This window comes from Penicillium nucicola, assembly GCF_028828085.1.
Source record: "Penicillium nucicola strain IBT 29836 chromosome Unknown utg000006l, whole genome shotgun sequence".
NCBI classification, from domain to species: domain Eukaryota; kingdom Fungi; phylum Ascomycota; class Eurotiomycetes; order Eurotiales; family Aspergillaceae; genus Penicillium; species Penicillium nucicola.
Window position 1 is genome coordinate 2400091 of NW_026643130.1, and position 27441 is coordinate 2427531.

The window sequence follows — 27441 nt, forward strand, 5'->3', positions numbered from 1 at the left end:
TCGCGTCCATGACCAATTCAATACCGATGTAATCTTTTACTCGAAATGCCGAGGACTTAGGGCCCGGCAGGTTGGATCCGAGCCAAGCCGTTGTTTTGGCCTTGCATGATCCTCTAATATAGAAGCAGGAACGCGTCAGGGTGGTTTCAAGTGTGGAATCCTCGAATCCTCCACCCCTCTTAAGCCAGAGACCACCAGCTCGATCTAACCAAGTGTAGATATTGTACAGCTTGAAAGACAACATCCATGTAACTTAACAATCCCCGCTGACATCATCCACACAATACCTCCCTCATTTGACCTGCACTCGGCTTCCCTCAGATCCGAACATCTCTCATCTCTGCCCTTGTCTGCTGCAGACACCAACATCCCACCCCCACATCCTCTCACGATGGATCCCCAGCAGAAAACCGCCCTCGAACACGTCCACCTCCCCCGCATCTCCATCAAATTCTGCACCCAGTGCCGATGGATGCTCCGCGCCGCCTACGTAAGTCCCATTTCCACCTATCAGACCTATCACAGTGTCAACTGCTGTATCGCCGAAAGTACCGTCCAGTATTGAAGTCGCATTGCTTTCGGGTTAGGCGTGGATAGAGCGCTCTATCTCTTCGTGCTCTTACACAGTATCTTTACTTGATGTTATTTGATATGCCCCATCATGCTGTATATCACAGTTGTTGAATATCTTTGTTTCTGTGTCAATCATGCTTCCCTGTTAACTTATGTTGTACCGTAATGTATACAACCGTGCTGATAAATATATAGTTCGCCCAAGAACTCCTTTCGACATTCGGCACTGACCTTGGCGAGGTAGCGCTGGTCCCGATGACGGGGGGTGTCTTCACTGTGACTATTTGGCATGGTGTGGCATCTGCTGATGGGCCGGTTACCACCCAGGAGAGTATCCTCTGGGATCGGAAACGGGATGGGGGATTCCCTGGTATGTTCTTTTCCTTTTCTAACGTGGGAGTACATATGTTTCGGGATCTCTCTAACTACTTCTGTTATAGAGGTTAAAGCGTTGAAATCGCTGGTTCGCAATGTGATTGCACCAGAGCGGGATTTGGGACATACAGATCGAGCTTTGAAGGCGCAGCAGAGTGAACAGAAGGAGCAGGTTAGGAAGGAAGAGGCCAAGGTACAGGATGATAAGGATGCAAAGCCTTGTGAGGATTGTCAGTAGGTGATGAATAAGGCTCGAGGATTCTTTGTATACTTTGAGACTTGGTATGTCTGGAATAACCGATATAGACTTTGATAGAAATAATATGTGTCTTGAAATTGACTCTTTGATTCTCACTATACACGTAACATTCATTATCCCGCAAATCAGATTCTACACACACAAAACAAAAGATACCATGCCAGAACAAGACAGAGAGAGAGAGGAGGGAAGAAGAAAGGAAACCACTAGGTACATGGGTAAGATCGAACATAGATAGGAGAGGAAAGCAGAGACGACCAAGATCGGAGAGATGAATCTCGGATAATGAGGTAAATTGAAGAAAGAGAAACCCAAGCCCACTCTTTAACTGAAAAGAGATTCAACGCCACCGGGCTCCGTGTCAAATCTAAGTCATGGCGTGAAAGAGCGCCCTGGGTATGAAATAAAGGGCATAGAGAAATGGAATATGAAGGTGAAGGGAGAAGAGACAGAGAAGGAGATGGGTGAAGAGAAGATACAAATATTCATGGCAATCAAACAGGGCACACTCGATGTAAACATCAGATCGAGTAACAAAGGTTGCTGATCAAATCCACTCGTAAATATGCCAGTAATCGCTTTTTTTGTTTTTGAGTTTTGTAAGCGAAATTCACGGTGAAATTTGACTCTCGACTTCGATTGAGGAGAGGGAAAGGGATAAAGACACACAGCGCAGGTTGGTTGTTGTCATAAATTTGCAGCGAGCTTCGCATTGCCTTTGTGCCCGAGAAGCCCAGACGTTCAGTGGCATCATCGACTTCGTAGGAGGTCGTGACTAGGAGAGCCAAAATATCAAATAGATAATCAAATACCAGACGAAAGATTGAACATCTGATAAAAGACTGATCGATAGATAGGACGAAAAGCCTGAATGGCTTCTCCCTAGTCGAGTCGTGAATCATGTAACACCATTTGAGGTCTCATGGCTCATCACAATAATGAAGGGTTCATAAGACCATGGCAGCATTATACTCAGTCGGTAATAATAAGCACCAACCGCAACGGTAAAGGACAATCAAGTCTCGCCGCGAACCTCGTTTGTATGGTTGCGACGTTTCCAGAATGCAAGGCGTAGTCTGCTCCGTCGTTTAGGAAGCTTGCGGTGCCCACGTTGGTCCTCCTGCGGGCTTTCGTTTTTGATGCTCTCGCCCGTAGTGGTTGACTGAGCCGGGCTACGACCATTCCTGGCAAAGTCTTTGGTGGCGCCATCTTCGGACTGAGAGTATCCAGCGCCAATTCCGGAGCTACGTCCAGGACTGTAGCTACTTGAATGCTCTGGGATGCTTGCGGGATAGGCATCCGCCGTGCTGGGACGGGTGCTACTATCATCTGGTCCACCAATATCACTCTGCGGCGCACTTTCTCCAGAAATCCGCTTTTCATCTCCACTATCAACAGCCAAAAAGCTTGTGGCGTTGGTTGCAGGAGAGATGGGTGTCATTTTGCTGCTGTAGGTGCTTTGGGATCGGGCACAGCTGTTACGATTGGAACCTGTGCGAGCAGATGAGCTGTGGTGTGCGTGGTGACGTTGAGTGCCGTGCATGATGCCTTGGCGGGAGCTACCCGGTCTATCGGCAGACTCGGACGCACGATCGTGTTCTGTCATTCCCACGGGAACATTACCATTTGCAGAGTTGGCATATAGAACGGCTGCGAGTACAGCTGGATCGTCCGTAGAAATATTGGACTCGGGGAGGGGACTGAAGTACTGTGTCCCAACAGATCCGCGATGCGACTCCGGGGCACCTGGAATGGAGAAATAAGACGTATCTGGCATGGCACTTGATGATTTGCGAGAGGGGATATCAGCCGGTGCGAGAGGTGTTCCCGTGATTTCAATCTGAGGACCCGCAGTATCTGGCGAAACCACCGGTTCAATGGTGTTTTCGTTGATTGAAGCCGAGGCTGTATCTGTAGATGATGCAGGAGATTTGAGGTCTGAATGAGCATGTGCCTTTTCAGTACCCGTGGATTCGGTAGCAGGGCTATGGGAACGAGGCGAAACGGTGATCTCGGCTCGATTCTCAACGGGCAAACCCTGCTTTTTCAGCTCGTCGTTCGAAAGTTTCTGCCATTGAGCTTGGTTGCGGCGGATATGCTCCGCGGTGAAATCCAATTGAGGCAGAAGGTCGGATATGCCCTCGAACAGTGGGAGCGCGAAAATTGACATGAATCCAATCTGGCCAGTGGCCAGCTTGTAGACATTACCTAGCTCCGGCGGTCCACCAAAGAGTGCAGTTTCCATACCAACCTCTCTCTCCATTTCACCCTGGTTGGCAAATTCCTCCTGGAGAATTTTGGTCCATTTCTCTGCAACCTTCCACGGCCGGGCGACATTGCTGATATCGGCGCACTTGATCAACAAACCACAAACAAGTGTTTTAAACATGTCGACATCCTGGGGTTTCCAGCCATCAACACTTTTATTGTTCTCATAATAGCGTTCTTGCAATGAACCCATCCGTTGCATAAACTTTTGATGAACACCCATATCTGTCGCCAAAATTGAGCTGATCAGAAGCTTTCGTAGACCTTTGTCTTTGAATGCTGCTGGCCAGTGTCGGCGAAGGATCTGCGAGAAAGCCGCACAGTGGAATGCTTCGAGGACGGAGTTGTCGTTGTAAAGTTGTGCGAGAGGGGCATTAAGCTTGACAAGGAAGAAGTTGTTGACACCTGGATGACCAACGTCATGACCAATAGCTGAGATCAAGAGAGTGAGAGCGTCAAATGGCGCGAGGAGTGAGGCGATGGGGGATTTGGCAACGCGGGTTTGGCCAGTCGGTCGGTATGGCGGCAAGACACCGATGTGCAATAAGAAGCAAAAGACGGATTGCAGCACATCAATCGCATGACGGAAATTATGGTAAAGCACAAACGAGTTGTAGGCAGCACGACAGGCAAGCAGGAAGTTTTGTAGTTCATCAGGGGTTAGCCTCCAATGATCTAGACCTGGCATAGTGAGAGCATGCTGGAGGATTTCGCAAGCACCAAACACCAGCTCATCCTCGGTAAAGTCATGGGCGGAAAACTTCCAGCAACCTAGCTGTTCTTTGATGAAAGGCACACGGTCAAGATCAATGTCAAGCTCCCCTTCTTGGAACTCCGAAATGACCTCCTCCGGGTTGCAAATTCCGTTCATGAGCTTGGAAACCATAGCCTCTCTCAAATATGAGTATGGTTGTTCATTGTTGTTCACGCCCACCCAAGAGAGCTTCCGTAGCTTTCTTCGTGCGAGGAAGCTAGACATCTCTCGCTGGGCGCCTTTGCGCGTTCGATAGGCATGAACCACAAGACTTTGGATTCGTGCCCGATCAAGTGGGGTCGTCAAAACATCTACTGCACCAGCATCGAGGCAACGGGCGATCTGTTTATGCTCTAGTGTGAGAGGCCCCCGAGATAGCGGGTCGCTGGTTGGACCGCCATCTGCGGCAGGTGTATCTGGACCGGGGAGTCGCAATACCGCGATAGGGATGATCAATTTCGGGCCTTCTTGAACTTGGATGTCGTTGGAAATTCCCGATAGAAGTGACAGCCCACGTGCTTCATCTGATTGAGTTGAAAAGGTGAATGTGCGATGGATGGAACCAGGCGATGGAGGTCCGTTGTCCATCCACGAAGCCCGGCTGGCTTTACGGCGAGCCAAATTCGATTCTTCCCCGCTGAAGTCTACATCGAAGAAGGCGAAAATCGGGTTACACTCATTACCTGCACGGTCGCTGAGCTCGGCCAACTTGTTGGCAAAAGTGGTTCCGTTGTGGCAGAGATAAACTAAGAAACAGTCAGTGGAATCCATGCGCCCAACACCAGCGGAACCTACCTTGCTTGCAGGTTTCCAGCAGCAGCTCCACATCGGCCTGCAGGGCCTCCGACTCATCGGGAGTCACAAAGGAACCTGCGGACGATATGGTTGATGAGTCGATGGAGTTTCTGCGCACCCATCGTTCTGACCGCACTCGGTCGTCGATATAGACACCCGAGCAATCCACGCGATCCACCATGGTATCAAAAGGGAAAGGGAGCCCCGATCAGGTCGTATCGCCGAACTCACAAGACCGCAGATAAGGCGCCAATCAGAGGAACAGAAGAAAACGAGCGGATCGGACCTGTCCGCGTTCGCATATGGCTCAGAGGACAGGAGATCCAAAGGGTGTGGCGAGGAAATGTAGGAGAGACGAGTTCGTTCGGACTAAAGCGGCCAGGGTGAAGAAAACGAGCGGCGTGCTGGTACGGAGGTCCGGACCGAAGGTGACAGGTACAAGGAAAGTCGGAGGAGAAGGAATGACAAAGGTCGAGCAGGTTCGCAGTGCGCTCGAACAATGGAGTTGTTTCCTGCAGCGAAGCAGTCCGAGTCGCGTTGTGGACTGGAGGATCCGAGACACCCCCCAGAGCCTAGACTGTGTCGCACTAGGCTGTTCAGGTCGAGGAAGCGCGCAACGCAACCACCTTCTTTTTTTTTAAAGGAAGAAGAATGAGGACAGCGACACGTGAGGAATGTCGAGTTGGGAAGGGGGTATGGAGGGGACCGGGTCAATTGAAGCGCCGAGGTTGAAAGAAATGCAGACAGGAGACGGCAACGGCAGGACGTCAGTCCGACATGGCCGTTTAAAGCGGTGAGATAGGAAAGTCGAACAAAGAGAGAGCCAAGAGAGCCAAGGTGAATGGAAGAAGAGAGGTTGAAGGCAAAACAGAGTGTGAGGGGGGGCGAACACGGGGAAGGGGCTTCTTTCCTCCTTCCAGAAGGCCTTGGGGCGGGACGGGATGATCCTCAGTAATCTTGTCTGCAGTTTAGTGGCCCTCTCTCGCTCTTCCTGGCGCTTTCATTGGAGTGGCTTCGCATCTCCTCTATCCCGTACATGTACTTGGTTTCTTTCTTTGGCTTTCTCTTTTAATACTCTCGTGTTTCCTTTTTTTTTTTTTTTTTTGCTTTTTCCGTTACTTTTCGCAGAGCCTCGATCGCACTCAGTGGGCCCCCCCAATGACGCTGATTTTTTTTTTCTTTCTAGAAGGTCCACGGTTTAGGTAAGCGCAGATTCTGTAACCGGAAGTATGAGCCTGCATACAGCCCAGATTGAGATGGGCATATCTACGAGATTGAAACAGGAAGAGCTACTCTCTCCCAGATAATACTTCAACACAGAAGCAGCAGAGTATTATATTCAGACTGCAGCAAGAAAGGAGTCCAGAAACTCGATGACTAAAGAGCGAATCAACGGAAATGGAAGAACAATGATCCGGATGATCTCATCGACTTTAGCCGAGACCCAGTCTAGACTCTACACGGAGATTTACTTCTCTCGATACGGTAGACGGTAGGCTCAAGATGATAACGTATGCTCTACAGTACTTTCCCGGTGATCGGCCTCTCCTCTATGACTCTGCACAATATTCCTCTACATGACAGAATGCAGATGTCCTGTACTTGCAGACCATGGTTCCATTGCTGATCACTTCTCGCTCATTGGGGGCCACTCCCTCCAATAAGATCACGAACGCAGGGATTGCCACATGCACCTTAAACTCTCTGACACTTCAGTTTGCAGGCAGGGAAACTTGTGATTTGCCCCTGATGTCAAGGGCTGATTAGACTTCCTATTTGGCCCTCTTACAGATTCCGGAGTACATGCGGTATGAAAGAGGGTGGCGTCGCAACCCTTGAAACACCAATCTATTGAGGTCATTCCTCAAATGTGACGTGTTATACAGCAGAATTTCCTCAGCAGACTAAGTGGGACAGAAAACCTACACATCAGGTATTCTGACTGGATGCACGGAATCCACTTTGCTGCAATGGGCTGCACTGGGCTGCACTTGACACTTCTACCCTGGGCTGCAGCTGTAGACGGTAGATGCTGTACATAGTAACTGCCTAGGTAGATCCATGTACATCAAGACATCTACTCAAAGCGACAAATAATCTTGCCCTTGGTAGTGTTACTCTCGAGCAACTTGTGCGCCTCCTCAATCTGCTCAAAGGGGAACACCTTCTCGACAAAAATCTTGAAGGTCCCATCGCAGAACTTGGGCAGTGCATGCTCGACAAGGGTATCCCGTAGTCTCCGCTGATATTCCTCATCCCGGCTGCGCAGAGTACTTCCCTCAACCCGCACGCGCTTGAACAGTAATGGGGCAATGTTCACACCTTCTGGCAACTTGCCACCCCCCATCAAGCCCAATAACACAACGTGGCCATCGCGCGCAGCCACATCTAAATCTCCCTGGAAATAAGGTGCACCGATGAAGTCAATGGTCAGGTCTACACCCGCACCCCCAGTGACCTTTTGGATCTCGGCAGCCCAGTCCTGGGTCTTGTAGTTGAACGCCTTGGTGACGCCGAGCTCCTTTTCCAGGAAATCAATCTTCTCCTGCGAGCCTGCTGTCGCATAGATTGCTTTGGCACCTTCGGCCTTGGCAAGTTGGATACCAGAGATGGAGACTGATGATGCGCCTGCGTGCCACAGGACGGATTGGCCGGCTTTGAATTCCCCGACAAGGAAGAGGGCTTGCAAGGCTGTGATCCAGGTCTTGGGTTGGTTAGCATGGGTGATTGCTTCTGCTTTGCTTGCTTCTTTGTTCGGTGCTTACTTCTGGAACACCGGCTGCTTGCTCCCATGACAACTCCGACGGCTTGTGCACCAGCATCTTGGTCGAAACAGCAATGTACTCTGCATATGCACCTATCGTGGGATATTTGTCAATATCAGATTCATGGTATCAGAGCTCCTCCTGCCCTCCCTTCTCTCCGAGACACTGGCCCTGGTGGCTTTTGAAACCTACCTCCGTATGCAAGACCGAAAACTGCATCCCCAACCTTGAAATCCTCATGTCCGTCTGGGCCGAAGCTCTCAATCACGCCGGAGAACTCCACTCCCATGGTCACGGGTGCCTGCGGCGGAAGCGGGTACAGACCCTCCCGCTGCAAAAGGTCCATGCGGTTCAAACCGAATGCATGGATCTTGACGATGGCTTGGCCGTCTGATGGTGTGGGCTTGGCGATCTGGTCCACAAAGAGGGATGTTGCGGGGCCTTTGCCACCCTTGATGCCTGGAGTTGGTTAGCTGGGGTGTGAAACATGATTGTGTGAAAGGCAACGACAAAAGCAAAGTGCCATAAGAGGAAGGGTGCAAAAGAGGTGTGAGGTTTGGATAGTGGGAGGTAAGCTCGGCGATGATGAGAATACGGTGGTGGGGTTCTTCAGAGCTCCAAATTCTTCTAGCTTCGACTTACCAATAGCTCGCATAGTCTCAGTCATGTTGGGTAGGATAGATAATGTTGATTCACGTTCCTTGTCCAAGTTCTGCAGGTTATAACTTTTTTATAAGCTACCTGGTGGAGATCTACAAAGAGCTGACCTCACCGGGGCATCCATCAGCATTTGTCATCACCAGCTCCCGAGGCCAATGGCGGTTAACCGGCACATCAACTCCGACACTCCCTCGGGATTCTTTTGCTTGCTGGGAGAATGGTGTATTTTGTGGTTGGTAATTCTAAGCACAAGTCTGGCTGTAGATCCAGACACTTGGTCATTGGATTGAACCCGTGGTGCCGATAGACAGGCTGCGGGCAAAATCTATACCACTGGAACTCGAGTCGCGCTTAGAGCAAGTATGGATGTCGATCATACAAAAGAAAGCCTACAGTAAGCTTCAAATGTTGGAGTATCAAGCCCATCGGACGGCAAGCAAGACAAGAGGATGTTTATACTAGACTGCTGTTGTCGATCCGTATATCAGTCTGCAAGCCAGTCTTCAAACTACATAAGCCCAACGTAACGATATCAGAAGAGAAAATAGCAATGCAATAAATTCCTCTAGCCATGACGAAAACAAGGTAATAATAAATGGCCAGAATCAAGAGTACTCCATGCATTTCCACCATGTCAAGTTGACCCTCCTTTCCTTTCCTTTCCAACCAGGCTATAGCACAGACTCCACAACTTTTCCCCAGGCGCCATGAATAAAAGGTGACGGGAAATAACAGTGACGAGGACAGTAATTAAGTTCAAAACAGAGAGAAAGAAAATGGTAAAGACAAAGGGAAGTGGAAGAAATGAGAAATGAATCGAATCGAATCGAACGCAATAAAACATGGGACCCCGTAAGCAGCATAAGAGAAGAAATGAGTGCTTATTGAACAAGACCCGTGGGTGTTTTGGAACGATATCGAGGAAACAGAAATAACAAAAAAAAAGGACATGGCTTGTGGAAAGAAGTTAAGCAAACCCCGTGTAGACTTTTTGTTTTTGGAAAATGCCACGCAGATGCAGTAGAAGCGAAAGAAAAGGACGAATTTATAGGGTACTATCATACAAAATTGATAAAGAGCTCTGTTAGAAGATTGCGAGGTCTTTATGCGTTAGGGGTCATTATGAGAGGAGGTTCTTCAGCGAGGGGCTGGCGCTGGCTCCGGTTCCTGCGCTGGTGCCGTTCACACCGGTAGGTCGGCCGGCGCTGGGTGGTCCCGCCATGAGAGAGGGTGGGGTGTCCTCGGGTCGAGTGGGAGGGGTAGAGGTAGGGCCGCGGGGATTGAGACGGGCTTGAGTCACTGGCGGTGAATGCGATGGGGCTCCTAGGCCGCGGTCGACAGAGTACATGCGAGGTGGAGGGCCACCGTTCAACGCGCTGAGCGAGGTCTGCGGTGAGCGGTTGACTGTTGTTGCCTGCACGATCGGTGGAGACGCAGAGGCCGCGTACGAACGAGGTGGCGGCTGCGAGAGATGTGGCGAGCGTGCCGGTACTGGTCCATATGGGCTCTGGTGTGCTGCGTAAGGAGGTGGTGGGGGACCCGGTCCAGCGCTGGCATAGTGTGGTGGTGGAGGTCCTGGGGCATGGGGTGGCGGGGGGAAATTGTTCATGTGGTGGGGAGGTGGAGGCGCCACAGGATAGGGAGACGAAGACATGCCATTACGAAGGCCATTGTCAGGTGGGGGTCGCTCGTATGGCCCGGTGTAGGGGGATACGGGGATGCCATTGTGCGGGTGAGTTGGCATTGGCCGCCCAAGCACACCACTTGGGGGAGGTGGATGTGGATGCTGGTGTGGATGTGGGTGCGGTACAAACGCATGGCCAGGCATGCGGGGAATTGGTGGCATGGGTTGACGTTGCTCCGAATAAGGCGAGGGACGAGGAACCGGCGAAGGCTCGGGTGCAGGCGGAGGGGGCGGTGCCGGGTTTTTCAAGTGACACTTGTGGCATTCGTATGTCGGTTCTCCATGGTCTCCGTTGGCAGCAAAGGGCTGTGGTGGGTGGTGATGTCCCGTTCCATTGGACATAGGCGGCCTATAGTCAGAGCGTCTTGGGATTGTCCACCACTTGGGACTAAAGCCGGTCGAACAGCGGAAGCACTTTCGGTTGGTCTCAACTTCAGCAGTTGGTCGCGGAGCAACGTGGTTGTCTGCGTCAATTTCCATTGGATCCTCAGGCGCATCCTCGCTAGCCGGTTGAGCCTTTATAACATCCTTGGGGGTATCTTTAGGGGCCGGCGCAATGCATGTTGAAGCTCGTCTGTTTCCAGCATGAGTGTGGGCATGAGCATGGTGCTGTGGTGCTGGAACAGACTGATGCATATAATCTGCCTTGCGAATGGTACCAGTGAGAGTAAGGTCAGCCTGCTTGTATGTCTGAGCGAACAGCTGGAGCGCATTGAGCTGGTCAGTGCTAGTCTGCTCGCCGAGTCCATGCAAAGTGCCTGACACGCTGTGGTTAGGGCAGTATACAACAGGCGTTACCGAGCCAATTTCGTCACCTAGACGGATAGCTCGCATGCTGTCGCGACGAGAAGACTTGACGGGAGTGACATCAAAGCCGAACCGGTATTTTGCCTGGAAAGCACAGCCCACGTGGAAGTGACCATTGCAGCCAGCAAAGCTACAAGGAACACATGCACCCTTGCTAGACTTGCAGATCTTGCATGTCTCGCGCCAACGGTCTTTGGGGATAGATCCGAATCCTTCGGCTGGTTCCAGTTCCTCTGCATCACCATACTTCAGCTCTGGGGTCCACAAAGTGCAAAGCACATGGGCCCAGTTGTTTCCTGCGGTGCGCTTCAAAGGTTCCCGAGGGCCGACGGGTTTTCCAACAGCCTCCTGTCGCTGGCGGTAGAGCTTGATAGCCTCGTTGACCATCTCTTTCTCTATGCGCTCCTTCTCCTTGTCACGTTCGGTCTTCTTCCGGGCGTTGTTCTTGGGTGTCTCCATGAGTTCGTGCTCTGTCCATGATACGGGGCAAAGAACGCATTCGTAGTTCGTAGAAATCGATGGACTGCGGTCGTTAGAGCACATATCACAGAGCCATTTGTTGCTAGCGCGCGAGTCTCGCACACCATAGCAATTGCAGTGGACTGTTAGACGACAATCGCGACATGAAAGATGTTCCTCGCCGGATGGCTCAACTTGGTTGCAGATCGCACATGGTAGCGTCTTGGCCTTGGGTGGATCTGGGACAATCGGTGGAGCTTCCACCGGCTTCTCGGGGACCGTCTTCTTCTTCGGCATGGGTTCAACTGACGTTCTAGCTGAGGTCGCGGTGCTTTCCTTTTCCGGGCGAGCCTTTTTCTTGGTCAGATCAAGCTTGCCTTCCTGCAGCAATCGAGGATTCGAGTCGAGCGGGATGCCCATCTGGTTCGCGGTGGTTGCTGTTATACTGTTGATGGTGAATGGGGTTTCAGTGGCGACGATCAACTGAGCCAGCAGTTCCTCGTCAATACGGCGTCGCCATGACTTGTTGCCGCTATTAGCAATTCGCTTGGCAACCTCATCAACATCTTCATATTGAATACCGTACTTGCGCCATAGCAAAGCACAACGTAAACAGAGTGAGACAGTAAGTAGGGGGCCCTTGTCCTTCTTGTTGGAAGGCTCAGCGAGAATGGTAGTACCGGGGGGAACCAAGGGCGCACGACGCCATTGTCGCGAGCTGCGAGTGGAGCAGAACTTGCAATGGAATCCACGCTTCTGGACGACAGCTTTTTCCGAGTCGAAGGCGGAATCGTCATGATCATCAGCTACGTCGTCCACCAGCTTAGATGAAGTGACACTATGACGTCGGACCTCCTTCTTTCCGCGTCGTCCTTCATAGCTGCCCCAGATCTGCCGACCGCGAGGGGTCTTCTTCCACATGTAGTAGAACCGAACAATCTGATAAATAGGAACGGTCTTGACGTGCTTCATGATGTTGCGCCATTCTGATCCATACTTAGCGACACCCTGTTCGAATAGCTTGAGTTCCTCCGGTCGAAGATGAGGCTCCTTGAGATCCTTGTATTTGTTGGTCTTCTTCAGTTTAACAAGAGCGGCTTGTATATTGAAACTCTCTGCGTAGAGAATTGAAAGGGCCTTGTCGAGAAAATTGGTGTTGTACTTCTCGACACCAATACCAGGAGCAAGTTCCTTGGCCTGACGCATGTAGTCGTCGATGAATTTCTCGCGTTCCTCGGTACTCAAATGCGATCCAGGGGCATCGTCTTCGCCTCGGGCGGGAATTTGCTCGGAAGTCGGCATCTTGAACAAGGGCTCCGCGGTACGTGCTTGCTTTCCAGTCTTTTCATTAATCGTAACAGGCTCATCCATTCCGCGGTGAATATAGCCTGTGGGTTCGTCTTGTATCCATTTAGGTCGGTTGGCTCTCTCGTGCTTGGCAGCTTCCAGGGCAGCTTGAGCAGCAGACTTCCCGTCCTTTTTCGTACCAGCAGCCTTGGCTTTCTTCTTCAGGTCCAGGGGCTTAACGTATTCAATTGCGCGGCCTGGCCAAGCTGCGACCATCGCCTGGTGCCTTGTTCCTAAACGTGAGCTTGCGCGAGGGTAGATCCGATCATCATAGTCAAGAGCATCTTCGACGCGGCAGTGAATGCCCAGATAGCGGTAAGGCCACATCTTTGCCTGTGCAATTTGCTCCACGGTTGCAGGCTGAGGCATAGGACCTTCCTCGGCTGTGGGGGTGCCGTCGGAGTGACCATGCGCAATGCCGTTCGCATGGTGATGATCCTCCTCCTCTTCCTCCTCCATGACTACATCTTCGCCGTCCGGTCGAGCTCCCCCCATCAAAGGCGTATTGCGTGCCTCGAGCTTGCGTTCCTGGGCGCGGCTGCAGGCAGCACAGGCCCACGCAAAACCTCGAGCGGGCTTCTTGGTCAATGCGGGTCGTACACAATGCATGTGATAGGTGGAGTGGCACACTGCACAATCGACAGATTCCGAATTTGCGGCGTATAACCGGCATCGCTTGCACGTCTTGACGGCACCTGTCAATTCCTTCCCTTTTCCAATCTCCACGAGGATGAATTTCCACCGCTCATCGAGAACCTTTTTGACATTTCCGGGAACATTAATAATATCTTTTGTCGGAATCACATCATACATTCGATGGATATACCGATCAAACATCTTGTCGTACCAGAAACTGTTGCGAGCCTTCTTATAGGAATTGATGTCATCGATTTCCGACACATGGCGAATCTCACACTTTCCTCGCAAGGATGATAGCGGACAGGTGTCGGAGTGCATTGATGCAAAAATAAAGCGCGAGTCCGGGGAATGGCGTTGGATGTCGCGTGGACGATAATACCAGTTGACTCTCAACGCTTCGATAAACCCATCTGGCTTGGTTTTGGATGGCAGGAACTCCATGATTCGAGCCAAATAATATGGTTCACCCGGTGGTTCACAAATTAAATAGACATGGTCTAAAGGGGTTGGGTTAATATTGCACGATGACAGAAGACCGATAAAAACAAACCATTAAGACCGAAGGTAGTGCCATCATCCGCTATTAATTGACCATCCTTGAGATAGGGACCGGAGTTTTCAAAACTCATCATATTGGTGAAATACTCCCCTTCCGAGTCGGGGGGCGAAGTGAAAATCTTCTTGGCGGCCGAGCTTGAATTTGGGGTGCTGGCGGGTTGTTTGCGTTTGCGCAGATTCGAGCCATTCACATCGTCCGGTCTGGCGGAGAATGATGAAGTGCCCGGGATGGCATCTTTTGCCGATCCATTTGCACCGTTGCCATTGGTTAGACTCTTGCGCGCCGGCGAGGTCTTCTCCTCAGGGTTGGACCCGTTGACAATGTTGGTGAGTGCAAGACTGTTGCGCTTCAGTCCCTTGGCTGCAGAGGCATCCATGTCCACATCTAGGTCACGGTCTTCGGCATAATTAGGCCGCGGCGCATTACGACCTCTCGATCGCGTGCCATACGCGGTGGCGGAGCCGTTGGCCGAATCGGCCACAGCCTCCGGAGAGTTGGGGGTGGTCATTGAGTGTGACGGTTAGTCATCCACCTGAACGCGTGATGGAAGAATATATGAGCTGGTGGGGGGTGGGTTAGTTCATGAAACCCAACATGTTCAATGGGTGTGATGGGATTTGGGAAGAGACACGAGGGGGGGGGGGGGGCGAAAATCTCTAAAATACGGGGGGGGGAAAGGTGGGCAGATATGGGAGATTATTCCAATGTGCGCGGGAGTTGGCGAACATCAAATGAGGGAAGAAGTTGAAAAGAAGGGAAATTTTAGGGAAAGTGGGAACAAAGAGTGGACCGTGTCAGATCTTATCCTCTCTGCAAGGGTGAAGGGCGTACAGATATCAAAAGTTGATAGGGGAGACTTACAAGATGTTCAGATGGGAAGAGTATAGAAACAAGGGGGAGAGAAGGAGAGATTAGAGTAAAGAAGATAGAAAACGTCGAACGGGAGTCCAGGTACACCGTGACAGCCGTGACGGCAGGCAAGTAGCAGTAGAAGTAAAGTAGAAGAAGTAGAAAGGTAGAAAAGTAGAAAAGAGAAATGGGACACGGAAAAGGTGCAAAGTGGCTTGAGAGTATGAAGGGAAGAGGAAGTGGAGATGAGGATATACGGGGGGAAGGGGGAAAAGAGAAGAGAACGGTGGGAAAGTCGAGGATGGGCCCCTAGTCCCGATATGTTAATATGACGGATCCTCCAACTTGCTTCCAACGTTCTTTGGGAATGTTGTCACGTATGCGCGTCTATAAAAGCATTCCCTCTAAATTACCACATTACCAGTGCGACCAAACACGCTCGTCCTGGGATCCTGGGAGACGAGGACCTGATATCGCCTTCACTAGTACACTTCGGAATTATTACACAGAAGCAAGGGAACGTTGTGGCTAGTCAACATTCAAACAGGGAATCAAAGCCAACGGGGTGGCTGTCGATGGGAGGAAAAAGTCGAGTCCGAGAGCTACCTGGAGTCCGGTCACCAGTCCATGGACACACTGGCAGAGCTCGGTCGAAGCTCGGTTGGGAACGTGAAGATTGTAGCAATACGAATCAGAGCATCTGCGTTGGCAAGGTATCCAACCCCACGACATCCGGAACACCAGGAATAATCACGTCGAATGGGTCTGGTGGCCTGCGGAGAGATCGTCTAGAGCGCAACAGTACAGAGGAGAACGCTGTCGAGGGAATCGTCCACTATAAGACCCTGAAGACCAGACTCTCACGAGTGCCAGTGTAGGGTCGAAGTGCAGATATAATTTATCCTTTCACGTCGATCAATACCGAGACAATACCGGTAATTGAACATCCAATAATGATTTACTGTCCGTTGCCACCTCTGCCGGCATGCTCCGTTCACGGTCCGATTTAAAGGCTTTGCCGATGAGATTGATATAGATGGACGGTAGAGTCAGATCACCATTCAGAGGCTTCTCGTGGGCCAGGAAGATTGCATTCCGCTGACGGGGCAGGTGGTACGCGACTCATGATACAATCGTGATGACGCCTCCACCGAGTCTCAGATTTTGTCCAATTTTGGATCCGACTTTTTAGAACCGTGTGTTCCGGATTACAGTAAAGTACAGCGGAATTGTGCGGCCTATGAGGTCCATACTAGGTGGAACCCAACGGTGCCCGCTCGGAATGTCTAGATTCCAGGCATTCAGGACCTGATACAATATAGAGGCACTCGTTTCAGGCCATTACGGTATGAGTCCCAACCCTGCAGCCTAGCGGGAAAAGGTCAAAAGTGGGCGAGATGATATGCGATAGTTGCTAGGTAATCTCGTGCAAGGGGTGAATCACAAATGAAAGAGAGAAAAAAAAGAAACCCATCTCCGATCCAGGAACAGGAACACTCCCGATGTCCCGATTAGCTCGGCTGACTAACTCTCTTGCCTGAGGATCGAACACCCGTGACGTGACGACAACAAACAAAAGAAGCAAAAGAGGCACAAGGCATATTTCTTCCATGGACTGTTTCAGGCATGTCAACATCAGGCATCCAGTCGCGTGGATTCGAAACCACCATTGATATTGCCCAGCGATATCAGTTGGCACCCGTGGCAGGCCACAAGCGACCACCAGAAACCGAGACTTCTCTCAATCCAGGTCCAGTCAAGCAAGCGACCGTCGTGAGTCATGGTCATCATATCAAGGCTGACAGTCTGGTGGACTCCCCGTGGGAATCGGCGCGGACTGTACTAACCGCCCCTGCGAATCGCTTGGCTGCCAGTAAGATTCATCTCGGCGCGGGTGAGACATCGCCTGATGAGGAAAAGAAGAGGGGTGCAAGTGCAAGTACATCGGCTCCGAGCTCGAGCCAAAATCCTCTGCTATCCTTGTCCAATCCAAAGTATGGACTTCCGTCCTCCCTCACGGCCAATTTTGCCGCTTTGGGGGTTTCTAGTATCTACCCGTGGCAGGCCTCTTGCTTACTGGCGAAAGGTCTGCTGTCTGGGGAGCGACATTTAGTGTATACTGCCCCAACTGGAGGAGGCAAGTCGCTTGTGGCGGATGTGTTGCTCTTGAAGCGGATCATTGAGAACCCGACGCGCAAAGCACTGCTTGTTTTGCCTTATGTTGCTTTGGTCCAGGAGAAGCTGAAGTGGATGAGACGCATTGTGCAAGATGTGGAGAAAAATACAGTAGATGAAGAAGATGGAAACGCCTCATTCCTCTGTGGGCGATGGAAGCGTACTCAGAAAGATATCCGCGTCACCGGATTCTTTGGTGGAAGTCGGACGACGGCTACTTGGGCTGATACTGATATTGCCGTTTGTACGATAGAAAAGGTAGGTATGGATTGTGAGGTACTGTGTGAGGATTCTGATGATTCTACTTAGGCCAACTCATTGATAAACACCGCTATTGAGGAGTGTACTATTGGTGATTTGGGAGTTGTGGTTCTTGACGAGTTACACATGCTTGATGATGAACATAGAGGGTACCTATTGGAATTAATGGTCACCAAGCTATTATTGCTCCAGCAGGATGTCCAGATTGTTGGCATGAGTGCCACACTCTCTGTATGTTCCACTTTCCATGACGGGGGGAGCTGCTCTAACTGGAATATAGAACACTGAGATGCTGGCGGAGTGGATGAATGCTAAATTCTACATTTCTACATATAGACCAATTCCCATTGACGAATATCTGGTCTACGAGAATGCCATTTACCCAGCTGCAACATCAAGACAGCTTTTTCAAACATTATCCAAACTAACTGCTGCTGCATCCGTGACTGATACGATCCCTCCGCATCGAGTCATCGAGACTTCCAGCTATAAACAGCTGAGCAACTCAGCCACGAATGCTATGGTGGCTTTGGCAGTCGAAACTGCGGTTGCAGGGTTCGGTGTGTTGGTATTTTGTGGCAGTCGTCAAGCATGCCAAAATCAAGCAGTTACTATTGGTGAAGCAATGCCGCCGGCAGAGCCAGATGAAATGAATAAGCGACTTGATCTTCTTGCTGAGCTACGGAGTCTCGCGTGTGGCCTAGATTCAGTTCTTGAAACTACTATTCCCAGGGGAACCGGGTTTCACAGTGAGTATCTTCTTAATTCATTACCAAAAACATTGAGCTAACTGACTTTTTAGATGCCGGTATGACAACAGAAGAGCGGGAACTTATTGCACAGGCCTATGATCAGGGTGTGATAAGGGTTCTCGTTGCTACATGTAGTCTTGCTGCTGGAGTAAATCTTCCCGCAAGACGAGTCATTATCAACGGGGCGCGAATGGGCCGTGAGCTGGTGGGCCCAGCAATGCTGTACTGGTTACCTTTCCTCGGGGTCAGATATACGAAACTGACAGAAAAATAGTCGGCAGATGTGTGGGCGTGCCGGACGCAAAGGCAAGGATGAAGCCGGTGAGACTTATCTGATATGTGTCAAAGCCGACATGCAAGCTGTGTGTGATCTGTTGGATGCCGACATGCCTGCCATCGAGAGCTGTTTGGCACCTGAAAAAAGAGGACTAAAAAGGTATGCCTTGCTTCGTTTGTTCTGCTCATGACTGACATCCCACAGAGCTCTCTTAGAAGCCATAGCAACAGGTTTAGTATCAGGCTGCGACGCAATCAAAGAATACGTTCGATGCACGCTCCTTTGCCGAACCGTGGACAAAAAACTTGCATACACCATCATGAAATCTGCACTTCGGGAATTGGTCGATGAACAACTCATCATTTTCAGAGAAGATGAATCATACGGATCCACACCCTTAGGACAGGCAATCGTCGCCTCGGCATTTTCCCCCGAAGACGGTCTGTTCGTCCACGAAGAACTAAAACGAGCATTACAAGCCTTCGTCATGGACGGCGATATGCACATCTTCTACATGTTCACTCCCCTCCAAGCAGCAATGAACACCCCTATCGACTGGCAAATTTTCCGCGACCAACTAGACAAACTAGACGAGAGCGGTCTCCGAGCCCTACAATTCGTCGGCGTGCAACCCGGCTTCGTGAACACGATGTATCCACTCACTCACCCATGCTCCCACCTCCTAAGATTCATACTAACCACAAATCAAGGGTTCAATCCGGCGCCTCCCTGAAAGAAACAAGTCCATCCCAAATCAAAACAGCCCGTATCTACCGCCGCGCCTACACAGCCTTCCAACTCCGAGATCTAAGCAACGAAATCCCCCTCTCGACAATAGCATCCCGCTACAAAATCCCCCGCGGTACAGTCCAAACCCTGGCCCAACAATGTCACGGATTTGCAGCAGGTATTGTGAAATTCTGCCAGCGCATGAACTGGGGCATGATGGCGGCTGTGCTGGATCACATGCGGGACCGTCTGGAAGCTGGTGCGCGGGCCGATCTGCTTGAGATGGCTCAGGTGACGTTTGTCAAGAGCTGGACGGCGAGATTGCTTCGAGAGAATGGGTTCAGGAATTTGAGGGCTTTGGCTGAGGCTGAGGCTAAGGACTTGGTTCCTATACTTATGATGGTGAGTATCGTATGTATGTGGTCTGGTTTGATGCTAATTTAGTCTTGGGAAAGGTTAATCCTCACAAGTCGCAGCGAAATCAGCTCTCGCCTGCTGAGTCTGAGCGCTATGCCGCGAAACTTTTGGTGAAGGCTGAGACTATCATTTCTCACGCTAATAAGATTTGGGGTAAGCCTTTGGTTTAATGATGTATGGTGAGAAATGGGTGCATGCTGATATCGTCTATCTAGATCGGGAAATGCAGGTCGAGTTAGAGGATTGATTTGGGGCTTTTTCGTGCGGGATTTGGGGACTTGCACATTAGGAGTATTATCGGTAGCTTTTCGATTTGGATACCACTGGATTTCATTATGTTTGGAGTGGACTGGGCAGCCCAGGTGGGCTTGTGAATTAATCATATCCGATTATCGACACTGAGGTCTCAATCTTTCTCTTCTATAGATATGCTCCCTGTTATTAAGATCGCTTTTTCTGAAAAAATATATTGTTTCAGTAGACTATCGTAATCATGTCGACATTTTGAAATATATTGATGCTCATCAAAAAATTATATATTCACCTTCGATATCAACTATACACATCCGCACTGACAACGATCTAAAACCCGTTCAGCGCATCTTGCGCCTTAATAACATCGCCCTTGTCAACAAAATCTGCCAAAAGCACATTCGGCTTCCGACTATACAATCCCTCACACAATGCCGCCTGCGCACCAATGCTTCCCTCTCCGGTAGCAGCATTGGTAGCATCAGCCTTGTCACGATCCGGAATCAATACGCCTAGGATATCAACATCTAGGAAATGATTGACAACATACATGCGGCCTGCAGCTGAGGCGCCGGATGGACGGTCTATTTTGCAGCTTGAGAATTTCGAGTCGGTGACGTCGTACGGAGTTTCAAAGTAGTAGGTAAATTCGTCAAGGATGTAGGGTACTTTGGCTGCGTCTGCGCCGTAATCTGTTTGTGTGAATTAGTATTATGATTTTTCTGATGAGGCTTGAAGTCGAGGGTGTGTTTGAGCTGTAAGTTTTTGTATAGAATGATGTGACTTATACATACCGAGGAATACGACTAGTCTCTTGCCACTGGTTATCAATTCCCCCAGTGTTGGCCAGTCAGACAATGAAAGGGGAGTTGTGGAAGGTGTGTATGTATAACTATTGATACCACTGCCAGTGAAAGTATCTCCAAACTCGCTGATGGCTACCGAGTCTCCGTTTGTGAGGAGGAGCGTGACGACCTCATTGGGGTTTGCGTCTAGCCACCTTTTTACGGTCTCCAAGAATGACTTGAGTGTTCCTGCATCTTCGAGGAAACAGGATGTATGGCACAGCTCGAGGGTGTTCTTGTCGAAGACTGAGTGGTGTGTCTGGGCTTGGAGATAGCGAATCCCCATGTCCAGTTGAGATGTTATGTCAATGTTTTGATTTTGCTGAGGCAAGGGTCCAACAAAAGGTGAATCGTGGGAGCCGACGAAGGTCATATTTGAGTAAGATCTTGTGCAGTACTCGGCGTGGCCGTTGCAGGTCGTTGCCGTGGCTAAGGTTGCCATTGAGACGGACGGGGTTGGTGTATATGAGGGTATAGATGTTGAGATAGATGCCGATATCGATGAGGATGGCGATGCTCGCGGTAGAAGACTTCCAATTCCTGGCACTGACAGCACAGGTTGGAAGAAAAGAATCGCACTGAGCAGGGCTCGCGTCACTCCATGGTATTTTGGAGCCATCGTGGCTAGGTGCGCGTTTTGGCTGATAATTCAGCGTTTAAAAGAGAAGGTGCGCTTTGCCACGTCTTTATTAACGGCTCCCTGTCAGAGTCTTGCAGCCATCGTGATCAATAATAGCAGTCATCGGTCACGCCGAAAAGCCCGCTGCCCCCGCGAGGGAGGTGATAAGTCCATACCGAACACATTCCACATGTCGATCTTGGACCAAATGAGAAATCCAACCAAAACACATCGACAACTGACATCGTGTCTCATGTCAGGTTGACGGTTAGTGATAGGATATGAATATCATCCCGATCACAAGAGAGGAGACCGATGTAACCACAGCCCACCAATAACAGAGTCAAGTCAGCTCTCAAGTCCAGTAGTCTCCTAATTTTAATTTCATCTCGGGGATTTTCCGTTCATGCAAGTGATTGAACTGATCCATTAGTTGCTCCCATGTTGCATTTGGTTGCCACGTTAGGAATGGCCCCTGTGGTAGGACCTCAAGTCAGGGGTACAATCCGTTTAAATTGAACGTAGAAATATATAACTTACTATCCAGGCGTTTGGGGGTTTTCTTAGATTAAATAACAGATGGAGGGCCTGTGAACATATTAACTTATGTGTAAACTGAGGAGTAACATTAATTTATAGTAAGTTAAGTTAGTTGCGAAGTAGTTCATGGGTGCCTGGTTTGATCTGCAAAGCTAACTAATAGAAGCTATTGGTTCTTTCTCCCCCATAGAATCTGCTGTTCTATCAGTATAGTAGCTTAACTGATATATGAAAGGGAAGGTTGTTCGAATGAGGTTTATCACTCTTGACACGGGCGGCGAGAAAGTGACCACTTGAAATTCGCACCGTGTATTTTATGTTAGACCTATGAATAAGCAACTGAATAGAAAATTCTCAAATAATAACTTAAATAGTATCAAGTAGCAAACCAAGTTAAGCTAACTATATAAGTTGAGTGTATGGAAAGCGGATGTCCCTGACAGCCACAAGTGGCTGGAGTTCCCCTAAAGCGGGATCCATTGGAACATCATCTCCACCGTTTCTTGACACTTCAAGCTCTACTCACGCTCAACACATTTCCGACCTCACTCAGATCCTCCTTACCTCGGGCACAATCGGTTAATTCCTGGTCTCCCACCTCACCGCATCGCCACATCTCCGTCATTGCCACCGCTTCGCTGGTTCGCCCTACTCCACCCTAGCCAAACAACGGTGCAATGGTCATTCGGAGATCTAGCTCATGAGCGCGATGGCTGAGGGCAGTGAGAGTTGGTCGCGGGAGGATGAGCTTGATCTGGGCCAGGAAGACGATGCCCAGCAACCTGACCATGGCCCCCTAGACGACGCCTTACCTTCCCCGCAGGAAGCCGCGGAAGACGGATTGAACATGTTGGACAATACGGAGGACCAGGACGGGGAGAAGACGGTGGAACCAGCAGATCTGTATCTTCCAAAAACTCCTCCACCGCGAAATGCGGAATGGGCTCAATCAGGAAGTGTGGATGGAACAGGCTCAACCCCCGACGATTCCCCATCCTTACATGTCAGTGATACGAGTGGCGCGCAACTTGATAAGCAAGCTGATGAATTTCAGGGATCTGTTACGTCTTCTTTGAGCAGCAGCGCTCTGGCTCTCCGAGGGTCTCCGCGAGTTAGCCCAAGTCCGGCCCGTCGTCCGTTCGATCTGCGCTTCCAGTCCCGACTATCTTCTTCGCCGCAGAGTGTGTCTAGGTCCGGCTCGCCATTCTTAGCGCATTTACACTCTCGGCAATCCTCGATCACTAGCCAAGTCTCCCCGACACCAGAAACCGAAAATGAACTGCTCCAGGGCCCATGGGATGTGGTGCGATGGACCAAGTTGCGGAAGATCACTGGGCAGGCATTTTCAGAGATTGGGAAGCGCAACTTCGGACGGCCGACTAGTCTAGCTGTATCTACGTCAATTGTTATTGGTACATCAAAGGGTATCATACTCGTGTTCGACTATCAGCAAAGCTTGAAGACTATCATTGGAACTGGCACACCAGGTTGGTCGAATGCTATTTACATTTAACGTGAATCATACTGACAATCCTAGCTGTTGAATGTGGAGCTGTCACATCTTTAGCACTTTCTGCTGATCACACTACCGTTGCAGGAGGCCACGACTCCGGTGACATCTTTACATGGGAAATATCCCGCTCAGCGCGGCCATTTCTTCATATACCGCCAATTCCGGCCAACCAAGTAGAGACTCGGATATCTGATGGTCATCTTACGGGCTCCGCTGTCATCCATATAGGATTCCTTGGTACCAGACGAACGGCGCTTGTATCGGCTGATACACGAGGTATGGCGTTCTCGCACCTGGCAACAAGAGGAACAGGTGCTTTGGGACGAACAGTCAAGACGACTCGAATCCTGGGTCGATATCCACAACCTTCGTTAGAGGAAACACGGCGACGAAAGCCCAGTTCCGTCCTCGCTTTCTCTCCCCTACCGCTTGGCAACGTGGAACAGCCCACCGATTCTTTGGGCCTTGTTGCTATGCTAACCCCTTATCTTTTGGTCATTGTATCCACTACACCGGTGGCGCAAACTCAACACAAAGCACCCCGACCCAAAGAAGTACCAGCACACAGCGCTATGACTGGAGCATTGGCATGGTTTCCGGCCATCAGATTGAAAGGAAAAGACACTCAGACTTCAAAAACGAAGCTGGTTTACTGTTGGTCGAATGTGTTGACAGTGCTCGACGTCACAGAAGCGGAGACAGAGGAACCCGTGGACCGTGACAGACCTCCTAGTCTTGTATTCCAAGCACGCAGCAGATGGAAGGCAGACGAAGCCATTGTAGCAGTTCAGTGGCTCAGTCGATCGGTGCTTGCTGTGTTCACAATCACACAGCGACTGCTGATCATTGAGGACTATTCCATGCATGTGACGGACTCCATCGATCTGGCGAACCGACACATTTACCATGCTGATCTTTTTTCGTCACAGCTCCATACCCTAGTGGAGCAGCTTGATGAAGAAGATGAGTCCATGCATGGTGTGGTTGCGGACGCTTTTTACATGAGTTTCCGATCTTACAAAGGCCGGTTGTTCTTGCTGGGCTATAGCGAAGCCTTGGTCGGTAACCTATCAAACTGGGCCGACCGACTCCTAGCGTTGATGGAGGCCGGGGACTTCATTGGCGCTATCCGCTTGGCCACATCTTACTACACAGGAACTGCTGAAAAGCTAACGGTTGGGCTTCCTGAAGAGGACTCTCTGAGAAAACCAATGGTGCAAGAAAAGCTTTTGGAGATGATCTCTGCATCTCTAAGGTATGCTTTTGGTCGGAACGCTGAAGCGAGCAACGCTCGATTGGACAACCAGGAATTAGCGGAGCTAGCAGAGGTTTCCATCACGGCTTGTATCTACATGGCGGATGAGGAATTCCTCTGGGAGGAAGTCTTTAATTGGTATGAAGAGCAAGACTCGGTGGGTATCTTTTTGGATGCCCTCGAACCCCGTATCACCGACGGAACGTTGCGATCACTGCCTCCTACCGCGGTCAAACCCTTGATCAACCATTTCATTGGAACCCACTCGGCTGGTAGCTTAGAGGAAATCATCTGTCTCCTGGATACTACTACAATGGACATTGACCAGGTTACAACGTTGTGCAAGCAGCATAACCTGTACGATGCCTTTATATACGTGTGGAATCGCTGTTTGATGGACTATGTGGGACCACTGGAAGAGCTGCTACGTCAAATCCCAACTCACACCGAGCCTTTGGTCAACGGTGACTATGCGATGGAAATGAGAAAACAGAACAATGCGATGAAAATGTTCCCCTACCTGTCTTTTGTGTTGACAGGTCGCATCTATCCCACTGGCGATGATATGGATGAAGCCGAAGCCTTGCGGGCCAAAACCGATTTGTACCAATACCTTTTCTCTGGTCACGGATCTGGAATGTTTGGCGATGCAGCAAACTCATTTTCCCAACTTCGCGCTATGCTCAAATTTGATGCATCGAGCTTCATGAGCATGCTGAACGAAGCTTTCGAAGACAGCTTCCTCAACGAGTCCGAGAATGATGAAGCGCTCACCGGTGTATCGATCAACCGACAGTATCTCATTAGCATTTTGCTTCAAGTTATGACGGGCGAGTTCTTCACGTCTTTTGATACCATTTACCTGGATATGTTTGTTGCGCGCAATCTTCCCAAATACCCCCAATATATTCTACTCTCAGGCACGACTCTACACCAGGTTCTGGTGCGTGTCTGCCAGTACCCAGAGCCGGACTTAGCAGACGACTGTGAATTGAGTGCAGAGTATCTGTTGTCATTTTACCATCCACCCGATATCCAGAGCATGATTCCTCTTTTCAAGGAAGCACGCTTTTTCCGCATTCTCAAGTCGACATATCGATCCGAGAAACAATACTCTCAGTTAATTATGACTTATCTTGAGGACCCAAATGATCGTGCAGCCATATTTACTTGTTTGCATGACTGTCTTCGCTTGGGATCGGGACTCGGCGCGAAATCAAGACGAGATGTGGTGGATGTGGTGAAACAGCGGGCTCGAGATATCGTTGCAATTGATGTGACGCTTACTGCCCTAACAATGCAAGATCTAGCTCCCGAAACTCACTCTACGTTCTTGCGAGTTCTAGAGGACGATCCTCAGAATCAGTATCAGTACTTGCTGGTACTTGTTGAGCCGCAGGCTCAGACTACAGAAACCCCCGCATCACCCTCTGTTGAGAACTGGATGGTCGAGCGCTACGTACAGCTCCTTTGCAGATACAATCCTTCCCACGTTGCAGATTACGTGGATGGATTGCGCGTTGGCGACATCCATCTAGAAGAGCTGCTCCCTGCTATAGAGGAGAGTGGAGCTATTGACGCCGCTGTCATCTTACTTGCTCGACAAGGCCAAGTACGTGAGGCCCTTGACCGTCTCGTTGCACATCTGAGCATCCTTGAATCCGGCCTGGTCGGAATTCTCCAGAGCGTTCGCGAAAGCCCCGACTCAGCAAGCACAGCGGAGGCAATCGACGACCTCATTGAGTCTCTCAGCAAGTATGCAGGCGTCGGAACTTGGCTTTGTCAGGGCCAAAGCAAGACCATCAAGCAGTCACGAACCGGCAGCGCAAACGGTAAACGCGGTGCGGCAGCCCTTGAACACCCTCTAGCATTCGATGAAACCCTCTGGCTCGACCACATCGAAGCCGTCGTCCGCATTGCCAGTAATGTCTTTGCATTCATGCAGGGAGACAGCTCTCAAATCTCCGTCGCCTCTGAACCTACCACCTCACTCGGCGGCGACAATGGCCGTCTAACAGCCTTCTTCCGAACCCTCGTCCAACAAGTCTTCACAGCCCTTCTAGCCAGCACCGTCAAAGCAGGCCCATCAACCTCCGAACGAACCGACATGTCTTTCCTCCGCATCTTGCGCGCCTTCCTCACCCGCGCTGCAACCTGGTCCCCTTCCCTCCTTGAACTCCGCGCTGTCTTAGCCTCCATTTTCTCCGCATACTCCTACGAGAAATCCCTTCTGACCCTCGCCAACGGTATGCTAGACCGCGACCTTTTCGTTCACGTGGATGAAGTCACCCGCCTCCGCCAACAAGGCTGGCGACCCCGTGGGCACGTCTGCGAGATCTGTCGCCAACGAATCTGGGGCCCCAGCGTTGGCGATGCTCATTGGTCGGCCTGGGAAGAGAAGCAATCCGACGCCCACCAGCGGCGCATCGCCCAGCGGCATGAGGAGGCCTACAATCCAGACGAGAGAGGCAAAGGCAAAGCAGCCGTCCTCGGCACCGGACATCCATCCCACCTCGATCGCGCCGCAGCAGCACATGCACTTGCCCATCGCGACGATGACCATGACACCCACCACGCCGACTCGGACCCAACCGAACCAGCGGAGGGCCCGAATGGAACGGGCAACGGCTCGGTCACAGGTGGAGGAAACCCAACTCCACCCCTGACTCCGGTCATTGTCTTCTCTTGTCGACACCTCTACCATAGACAGTGTGTTCTCGATGCAGTCGCCGCCCGCGCCCATTCCCGCGTCTTCACTGATTCCTTTCGGCGTGACCATTCGCCCGACTGGTCGGGGACTGAGATGTTCTGTCCGGCATGTACATAGCACGCTCACATGATTTACCTTACTTGCCTCGCAGTTATGATTTTTTATCCTTTTTTTTTTTTTTTTTTGATTGCTGGGGATATCCATGGTCGATCGTGTTGTATAGTCCGCGGTCTGTACTATGTTTTGATGGTTCTAGCTGGGATGTACCCCTGCCATTGCATTTGAGCGTTCTATCACAGTTGT

At 50.6% G+C, this 27441-nt stretch overlaps 7 protein-coding genes across 7 annotated transcripts; 3 read left to right on the forward strand and 4 right to left on the reverse strand.

The window, feature by feature from the left end:
• Positions 1–391: 391 nt before the first annotated feature.
• On the forward strand, positions 392–1186 carry N7511_006926 (Rdx family protein; the record flags this gene model as incomplete). Its single annotated transcript, XM_057129303.1, has 3 exons — positions 392–490; positions 769–943; positions 1014–1186. The coding sequence occupies 3 exons, from the start codon at positions 392–394 to the stop codon at positions 1184–1186; spliced, it is 447 nt and encodes a 148-aa protein (XP_056983859.1).
• A 1036-nt stretch (positions 1187–2222) lies between these two features.
• pdeB (3',5'-cyclic-nucleotide phosphodiesterase PDE2) lies at positions 2223–5205 on the reverse strand (the record flags this gene model as incomplete). The annotated part of the gene is made up of 2 exons (XM_057129304.1): positions 2223–4975; positions 5025–5205. The coding sequence occupies 2 exons, from the start codon at positions 5203–5205 to the stop codon at positions 2223–2225; spliced, it is 2934 nt and encodes a 977-aa protein (XP_056983860.1).
• Positions 5206–7101: 1896 nt separating this feature from the next.
• On the reverse strand, positions 7102–8456 carry N7511_006928 (NAD(P)H-quinone oxidoreductase; the record flags this gene model as incomplete). Its single annotated transcript, XM_057129305.1, has 4 exons — positions 7102–7728; positions 7790–7881; positions 7982–8248; positions 8432–8456. The coding sequence occupies 4 exons, from the start codon at positions 8454–8456 to the stop codon at positions 7102–7104; spliced, it is 1011 nt and encodes a 336-aa protein (XP_056983861.1).
• Positions 8457–9569: 1113 nt separating this feature from the next.
• Positions 9570–14452, reverse strand: N7511_006929 (DNA-binding E3 ubiquitin-protein ligase SNT2; the record flags this gene model as incomplete). The annotated part of the gene is made up of 2 exons (XM_057129306.1): positions 9570–13882; positions 13936–14452. 2 exons carry the CDS (start codon positions 14450–14452, stop codon positions 9570–9572), a joined length of 4830 nt encoding a protein of 1609 aa, XP_056983862.1.
• A 1967-nt stretch (positions 14453–16419) lies between these two features.
• N7511_006930 (DEAD/DEAH box helicase) lies at positions 16420–19651 on the forward strand (the record flags this gene model as incomplete). The annotated part of the gene is made up of 9 exons (XM_057129307.1): positions 16420–17226; positions 17278–17460; positions 17510–17978; positions 18032–18203; positions 18256–18417; positions 18463–18909; positions 18969–19389; positions 19443–19557; positions 19620–19651. The coding sequence occupies 9 exons, from the start codon at positions 16420–16422 to the stop codon at positions 19649–19651; spliced, it is 2808 nt and encodes a 935-aa protein (XP_056983863.1).
• A 335-nt stretch (positions 19652–19986) lies between these two features.
• N7511_006931 (uncharacterized protein) lies at positions 19987–21120 on the reverse strand (the record flags this gene model as incomplete). The annotated part of the gene is made up of 2 exons (XM_057129308.1): positions 19987–20348; positions 20451–21120. 2 exons carry the CDS (start codon positions 21118–21120, stop codon positions 19987–19989), a joined length of 1032 nt encoding a protein of 343 aa, XP_056983864.1.
• Positions 21121–22360: 1240 nt separating this feature from the next.
• On the forward strand, positions 22361–27255 carry N7511_006932 (CORVET complex membrane-binding subunit VPS8; the record flags this gene model as incomplete). Its single annotated transcript, XM_057129309.1, has 2 exons — positions 22361–23147; positions 23198–27255. 2 exons carry the CDS (start codon positions 22361–22363, stop codon positions 27253–27255), a joined length of 4845 nt encoding a protein of 1614 aa, XP_056983865.1.
• Between the last annotated feature and the right edge of the window lie 186 nt (positions 27256–27441).